General features: G+C 42.8%; 1 protein-coding gene across 1 annotated transcript; it reads right to left on the bottom strand.

Annotated features, from left to right (window-relative positions):
• Nucleotides 1-1,479: 1,479 nt before the first annotated feature.
• LOC112078006 (retinol dehydrogenase 12) lies at nucleotides 1,480-4,892 on the bottom strand. The gene is made up of 7 exons (XM_024144375.2): nucleotides 4,589-4,892; nucleotides 3,517-3,651; nucleotides 3,079-3,270; nucleotides 2,587-2,748; nucleotides 2,378-2,497; nucleotides 2,023-2,227; nucleotides 1,480-1,858 (listed from the first exon to the last, which is right to left on the bottom strand). The coding sequence occupies exons 1-7, from the start codon at nucleotides 4,653-4,655 to the stop codon at nucleotides 1,753-1,755; spliced, it is 987 nt and encodes a 328-aa protein (XP_024000143.1). The 5' UTR covers nucleotides 4,656-4,892; the 3' UTR covers nucleotides 1,480-1,752.
• Between the last annotated feature and the right edge of the window lie 3,484 nt (nucleotides 4,893-8,376).

Below are 8,376 nucleotides of genomic sequence, written 5' to 3'. Positions count from 1 at the left end.
CATCAGTAGTTTCCCATTTCAGGAGTGAATTCCAAAAGACAACTACTCTTTACAGAGAACATTTAGTATAAACATGCTTTTACAGTGCCCTCAGGAAATAACCAGGTGAATACTTGGCAATAATTACCTGCAATCTCTAATGATGAAATATACTATTTACCTGCTTATTTCATAAACATGACACTCTAAAGTGTTAAACTGCAGTAAATGCATGATCACCAGTGTAATATTCATCCCAATGTACTAAGCTACCAAGTACAACACTCTCAACTGACATTCATATTGTCAGGCAGAGGCATAATGCCCATAGGCGGCACAGGGGCACGTGCCCCTTCAGATGTGTCCTATTTTTATAGATTAAAAAATAAATAGCCTCCTAGCAATTTTATGAAGTTGGCTTTAGCTAGCCCAGATAGGTTCCCAATCTCCCAACCTCATAACTAGCTATAAAGAAGCCATCTCAGGCTAACAAGTTAGAGTAGCTAGCTTGTCTAACTATCTTAGCTGGCATGCCTGCTGGCAAGGTTGGTAGACTTTAGAAAAGTGAGGAATTATTAAATGTACTGAATAAGACTCACATTCCTTTCAATCTTTTACCCAGATTTTTAGCAGAGATGTAGAGAAGAATATTTTGTTCCTTTAAAAAAAGAACCCCCAGTCAGGTCGATTCAGACAGTTCAAAAAGTATGCTGAGATATGCAGAAAAATATACATATTTTTAACATAAAATTAAACATAATGATCATGGCTCTAGATTGCAGGAAAAAGCTGTTTCAGGTGTTTAAAAATTGCTAAATTATCCAACCACCAACCCAGCCATCATCACATACTTTGTGCCACCTCAGGTTTTTGGGGTACATGGCGCCCCTGTTAAACCTCAGATTTATGGGGGACATGACGCCCCTGTTAAACCTCAGATTTTTGGGGTACATGAGCCCCGTTTAACCTCAGATTGTTGGGGTACATGACGCCCCTGTTAAACCTCAGATTTATAGGAGACATGACGCCCCTGTTAAACCTCAGATTTTTGGGGTACATGACCCCCGTTAAACCTCAGATTGTTGGGGTACATGACGCCCCTGTTAACAGGGGCCAGAATACTACAAGAATGACTGGCGATGGAGGCTCCAAAAAATGTATTGGATATCTGATCTCCAGCATAGTGAGGTGAAAGGACTTTTTGTCCCGAGTTGAGTTCCTACAGGTCTGTTAGTCTTTCAGTCTGCAATCTCCAAGGTAAGCATGGACGCCCCAACCTGGTAACTATACATCACCCATGAATGTCTTTTTGAAGACTCCTTACAGGTTTTTTTATATTGAGAGGTCAGAGAAGACTTGAGGATTCCTTGGTACCTGTCGTCCAATCTGTTGATGCTGTTTGTCAGAGAGGGTTGGGGCTGTCCAAGTTCATGAGTTCCCAGTTTTCAGATGGAGGGGATTGTTCAGTCTTTCTCTATGGTTTGAAGATGGAGGGGAATGTTCAGTCTTTCTCTATGGTTTTCGTGTGGTGGGGGTTGTTCAGTCTTTCTCTATGGTTTGAAGGTGGAGGGGGTTGTTCAGTCTTTCTCTATAGTTTGAAGGTGGGGGGGGGTTGTTTCAGTCTTTCTCTATGGTTTGAAGGTGGAGGGGGTTGTTCAGTCTTTCTCTATAGTTTGAGGTGAGGGGGTGGGGGTTGTACACTCTTTCTCTATAGTTTTCAGGTGGAGGGGGTTGTTCAGTCTTTCTCTATAGTTTTCAGGTAGAGGGGGTTGTTCAGTCTTTTTCTATGTAACCCACCAGACGGGCACTCTCCTTCCAAAGCCTCTTGGCCACCGCATCATCCCTCCCCTCTGGGGCAGTCTCCGTCATGGCACAGTCACTGAGACACACACGCACACACACACACACACAGACACACACACACACACACACACACCAATAACACTTTACAAACCGGAGCTAAACAACCTTGGCAACAATTGAAAACAATAAAATACTTGTTGTCCATGTCCTATCCAGCACTACTTTCACCACAGAGCTTACCTGAAGTAGCTGCCAGACTTGTGCTCCAGCCCTGGGGTGACAGCACAGTAGATGGAGGTCTGGGCACCCTGGGTGGGGGTCTTCATGAGGAGCACGGAGGGGGCTGACAGGATGGCCCTCAGCATGGGGAACCAAGTCTCCACGTGGCGAGTCAGCTCTGTCCTGATCACCCCGGGATGCAGGCTGTAGGACGTCACCCCCGTACCTACCAGGGGATCAGATCCCAGTGTTTTACACCTCTACACTGTGTCTGGGAAAAGTCCTATCTGACAGTGAATTAAAACTCTTATTGGTGACAATATTGTTGTAATAAATGTGTACAAGGCCAAAGACAACCGAGGGTATTTCTGTTTACCTTTCAACCTTCTGGCCAGCTCTCTGGAGAATAGCACGTTGGCCAGCTTGCTCTGCCTGTAACTGACCAGGGAGTTGTACGGCCTCTTGGCAAAGAAGAGATCATCAAACTGGATCTTACCTGGATGTAGGGAAATATACATTGTTTTTTTACATTGCATGGCACCTATATTATGGAAAGGCAGAAAAATGTCCAATAGGCCGGTTTACCCCCTTTGTGTGCAATGCTAGACACATTGACCACACGGCTAGGGGCGGAGCTCTTGAGCTTCCCCAGAAGGAGATTGGTCAGCAGAAAGTGTCCGAGGTGATTGACAGCCAGTTGTGTCTCGAAGCCGTCCTCTGTTAGCCACTTAGGGCACATCATCACACCTGATGGAGACAACCATCATGATGAAGCGCTATATAACTGGAATCAACCATCCTTATCAGTCATAACGCCATAGAGCCAGCTTCCCATTCTAGGCTCGTATTAACAAAGCGTCTCAGAGTAGGAGTGTTAATCTAGGATCAGGTCCCCCTGGTCCATGTAATCTTATTCATTATGATCTAAAAGAAGAAAATAAATATCCCARATCAGCACTTTTCCCTCWRAGACGTTTTGTGAATCTGGGCCCAGACATGGCTGTTCCGGTGGTTGCTGAAGCCATAGAGCCAGCTTTCCATCCAGACATGGCTGTTCCAGTTGTTGCTGATGCTCACCGGCGTTGTTGATGAGTATATCTAGGCGATCCTCACTGGCAGTGAACTCTTTGGCCAACTCTCTGACAGAGTACATAGAGGCCAGGTCCAGGTGCCGCACTACGATGTTGCTGTTCCCCGTGGCCTGACGAATCTCGTCCGCCGCGCTCGCAGCCCGTGTCAGGTCCCGGCATGCCATCACCACCCGCGCCCCTGCAGCACCCCAAAGTCAGTTAGAGAAGGCACAAACACACAACACACGTCATCCCCCCACAGAGCACATCCTGTCCAAAGAGGAGGGTACCCTGCTCCAGTATTACAACCATTTCCTGGGATGGGATGGTCGAAGGCAGCAATATAACACCCTGCCTTAAAGTAGGTCAAACTGTGTCTGTACAGTATGACACACACATACTTGTGACATTGTGTACATAGCTACATAATGTGATTGTGCCATACCTCTACGTGCCATGTCACGGCACGTTTCCTTGCCAATGCCGGTGTTGGCACCGGTGACCAACACCGTCTTGCCACGTAATTGGACTGAAGATTGACACACACCCCCAGCAATCCATTTTCTCAACAGAACAACGCCTGGCGGTGCAACAAACAACATGGAAAGAATTGATTCCCTCCCACATTATCACTTGAAAGCTATACACTTAGAAAAAAAGGTGCTATCTAAAACCTAAAAGGGTTCTTCGGTTCTTCTTCCAGGTAGAACCCTTTGGGTTCCATTTAGAACCCTTTCCACAGAGAGTTCTACATGGAACCCAAAAGTGTTCTACCTAAAACCTAAAAGGGTTCTACATGGAACCAAAAATAGTTATCCTTTGGGGACAGCCGAAGAACCATTTTGGAACCCTTTTTTCTAAGAGTGTAGTGGGTTAATTTGAGAGCAAAATATTATGGTGACCAGGAATATGGACTAGAACTCTGACAGTGAAGCTCTGATGTCTGAGCTGATGATGTGTTTTTGGAGGAGGTAATGTAGGACTCTTAAAATCACATTTTTCTGGGTGGACTGACAGAAACTCTGAGCATTTTAACATGCTCCTGGAATGTATGAATAGGAGTTAACTGTGCACTTGATATTAAGACCTGGGATATGTTTGTGATAAAGAACTGTTAAAAAACATTGAATAACATCAAGATAACATCTTAATGACAGATGTCTGCAAAGAGAGCATAAATATATGTTGGCAAATTTAGTAAGTGTTCTTCACAWATTAGAATTAACACAACCAATTGTGTCTGTTTAATATTCAAAATAACAACAAAGTTATCGCTCTCTCTAATAAAACAATAATAAGTGAGACAAAAAGACAAACCAAGTTGAATGATAATAGAGAATGAAAATTATCTTTAGAGCCTTTTCTTTAAACCGTTAAATCGATTTCATATTCTGAGTGATTTCCTTGCCCCGCCTTCACATTTAATTCAAAGTCTATTCTATGTTTTTTTACTTGGTTATTTCATTGTAACAAACACGCTTCAAATAGTACAATGAAAAACAAAGGCCATGACTTACAGATCACTGTGACCGCTATGACAGCGCCATACTTAACCGGCGCAGACGGATCAACTTCATCCCACATTTTATCCGTAGCCTAGGCAAAAACCTGCCAGAYTTTAGGTGGACGGACTGAATACCGTCCGCCTTGGGAGTCACCTCGTTCTAATCGAGGAATATTACGATGTTTGTCGGCTATGATGCTCTCATCTGAGAGCGAGGCTATTCATAGYTTTAAAGCAATTTAAGTAGAGGGATTTAGCGTCTGTCTTCAGATTACGAAGAGATTACAATCGTATTCTCTAATGTATCATGGGCAATACGAGAGCAGCAGTTGTGTCGAAATACAAAGTGTTATGTTACACCTCTAGGTGTGAACTGAGTGAGCCCAGTCCAGCGAATGAAAACGCTGCAAACAAATGTAAACATACCAATGCAAATGAATAGACAGAATTGTTTAACAATGCATTTTTACTAGAATACAATTCCTAGAACGTGATCTGGCATAAAAACTATATCCATGTCATGCCATTTAGGCTAATCTGCTGCCTACAATGATAAACTTTGACATCACAATGACGGGCTAATATCCTTCTGTTTATAGGCTGCTGTGATAGTTGTTTGGTTAGCCTATTTGAGGTAAGACCTATTGCTGCATAACACATATCCTTTTTCAAGTGTAGAGGGACCAGAGGGAGATAGCATGCCTACTGCGCTGCACTGATGGGTTATGTTTGCTACCTCACAGTAATATTACTGGTAAATTCAGTGTTACAATAGCCTAAACCTATAACCTAAGATAATAAAATAAAACAATATATATACACATTTCCAAATACAGTACCAGTCAAAAGTTTGGACACACCTAGTCATTCCAGGGTTTTTTCTTTATTTTTACTATTTTCTACATTGTAGAATAATAGTGAAGGCATCAAAACTATGAAATGACACATATGGAATCATGTAATAACCAAAAAAGTTAAACAAATCAAAATATATTTTATATTTGAGATTCTTCAAAGTAGCCACCATTTGCCTTGATGACAGCCTAGGCCTATAGCCTATAAGCAGTCTTTTTGTAACATTGGTTTGTTGAGTGGAATACATGTACATGAATCCAAAAGTGAATAAATTATCCTGGATGATGACCCCTTCTTCCGATTTGGTCCTGCCGTACATACCTACACGTACGCTATGGTCACAAGACGCAGGCCTCCTAATTGTCCCTAGAATTTCTAAGCAAACAGCCGGAGGCAGGGCTTTCTCCTATAGAGCTCAATTTTTATGGAATGGTCTGCCTACCCATGTGAGAGACGCAGACTCGGTCTCAACCTTTAAGTCTTTATTGAAGACTCATCTCTTCAGTAGGTCCTATGATTGAGTGTAGTCTGGCCCAGGAGTGTGAAGGTGAACGGAAAGGCACTGGAGCAACGAACCGCCCTTGTGTCTCTGCCTGGCCGGTTCCCTCTCTCCACTGGGATCTCTGCCTCTAACCCTATTACAGGGGCTGAGTCCTGGCTTACTGGTGCTCTTCCATGCCGTCCCTAGGAGGGGTGCGTCACTTGAGTGGGTTGAGTCACTGACGTGGTCTTCCTGTCCGGGTTGGCGCCCCCCCTTGGGTTGTGCCGTGGCGGATATCTTTGTGGGCTATACTCGGCCTTGTCTCAGGATGGTAAGTTGGTGGTTGAAGATATCCCTCTAGTGGTGTGGGGCTTGTGCTTTGGCAAAGTGGGTGGGTTTATATCCTGCCTGTTGGCCCTGTCCGGGGGTATCACGGATGGGGCCACAGTGTCTGACCCTTCCTGTCTCAGCCTCCAGTGTTTATGCTGCAGTAGTTTATGTGTGGGGGGCTAGGGTCAGTCTGTTATATCTGGAGTATTTTCCTGTCTTATCCGGTGTCCTGTGTGAATTTAAGTATGCTCTCTCTAGTTCTCTCTTTCTCTCTCTCTTTCTTCTCTCTCTCTCTCGGAGGACCTGAGCCCTAGGACCATGCCTCAGGACTACCAGGCATGATGACTCCTTGCTGTCCCCAGTCCACCTGGCCGTGCTGCTGCTCCAGTTTCAACTGTTCTGCCTGCGGCTATGGAACCCTGACCTGTTCACCGGACGTGCTACCTGTCCCAGAACTGCTGTTTTCAACTCTCTAGAGACAGCAGGAGCGGTAGAGGTGCTGTCCTGTTGCACCCTCGACAACTACTGTGATTATTACTATTTGACTATGCTGGTCATTTATGAACATTTGAACATCTTGGCCATGTTCTGTTATAATCTCCACCCGGCACAGCCAGAAGAGCACTGGCCACCCTCATAGCCTGGTTCCTCTCTAGGTTTCTTCCTAGGTTTTGGCCTTTCTAGGGATTTTTCTTAGCCTACCGGCTTCTACACCTGCATTGCTTGCTGTTTGGGGTTTTAGGCTGGGTTTCTGTACAGCACTTTGAGATATCAGCTGATCTAAGAAGGGCTATATGAATACATTTGATTTGACTTGATTCTCTCTTTCACACACACACATTACATTGTTATGTCATTTTCTTGTGTTACTTTTAGATTATTATGACGTTTTTTTCAATTAGGTTTATTTCGTAAATATTTTCTTAACTCTATTTTTTTAACTGCATTGTTGGTAAGTAAGTATTTCACAGTAAGGTCTACACCTGTTGTTTTCGGCTCATGTGACAAATAAAACATTATTTGATTTGACACACGCACGCACACACACAGTTCACTCTGTAAAATTGTAATGTGAGAACATAAAATTGCAATGTGAGTATGTAACATTAATCAGCACATAAATAGTTAGTTCTTGAGAACCCAGCTTTTTAGTTCTCAATTGAAAGTATGGACCACAGCTGAATCAATGAACTACAATCCTGTCACTGTTTTAAAGTTTAAAAACGTTAATAATCTTCACTTCCGATAGGCTTACAGTTTTGGAATCCTTTGTAACTTAACTTTCACATCAGGGTGGAAGAATCTTTTAAATACAAAATATACACTTACTGTATGCATTTTAGCAAAGTTGCATCATTGTTGCACACTGCAGAATTTTCAAAAACACAGCCCCCAGCCAAAGTACAAAACTTCCTCCCCTGTTCCGCGCCATTGGAAATTGGAGGGGAGGAAGTGTAGTCTCGGTTTGAGGCAATGTTCTTTCCTAAACTGCACAGTAAATGTAGCTTTTGTATTTGAACAATTATGTCTCAATGTAATGCAATGGAATTTGAGTCATGAATAAGGGCTAATCAATAGCATCATGATATAACAAAATGGCTGCTTGCAGCTTCAATTAATTTGCCTTTAGTGAGTGTATGGATATTAGTATTGACATATATTTGGTTGAAATTAATACTATTTCATGTATTTGAGTATTAATGACCGTGTTAGAAATTAATTGAATTGAATTAATTACGTTTTCAATGTATTTTATGAAAACAACGCAGTTTTGGGCAACCCTATTTCCTGAAAATTTGCTCCGCCTCTCTTCTTAACATTGATGGAAGCCAATCACAGTGCAGATTTTAAAGCGGAAATGACGCAAAACTTTGTTTTGACCAATGTCATTTGCTGAAAGAGGTAAACGTTTGTCTCCTTCTTGCGGATTAATATGCCTCCAATGGGGAACATGTAGCCCGCGAAGAATTTCTGTGTGTTCTAGTTTATTAGCGTTCTGTCTTCGTATTGGAAAGGGTAAGTATCTAACTGTAATAGTTTATGGTTTACTTTAAGTTTGTGTGTCACAAATAATATATATTTTTGTGCCGTAAATATACCTAATATGCACGCTAAACGTTACAGTGGAAAGGCAT

This window comes from Salvelinus sp. IW2-2015, unplaced genomic scaffold, assembly GCF_002910315.2.
Source record: "Salvelinus sp. IW2-2015 unplaced genomic scaffold, ASM291031v2 Un_scaffold5144, whole genome shotgun sequence".
NCBI classification, from domain to species: domain Eukaryota; kingdom Metazoa; phylum Chordata; class Actinopteri; order Salmoniformes; family Salmonidae; genus Salvelinus; species Salvelinus sp. IW2-2015.
The sequence above is the reverse complement of the archived record's forward strand: the minus strand, read 5'-3'. Positions and strand labels throughout refer to the sequence as shown.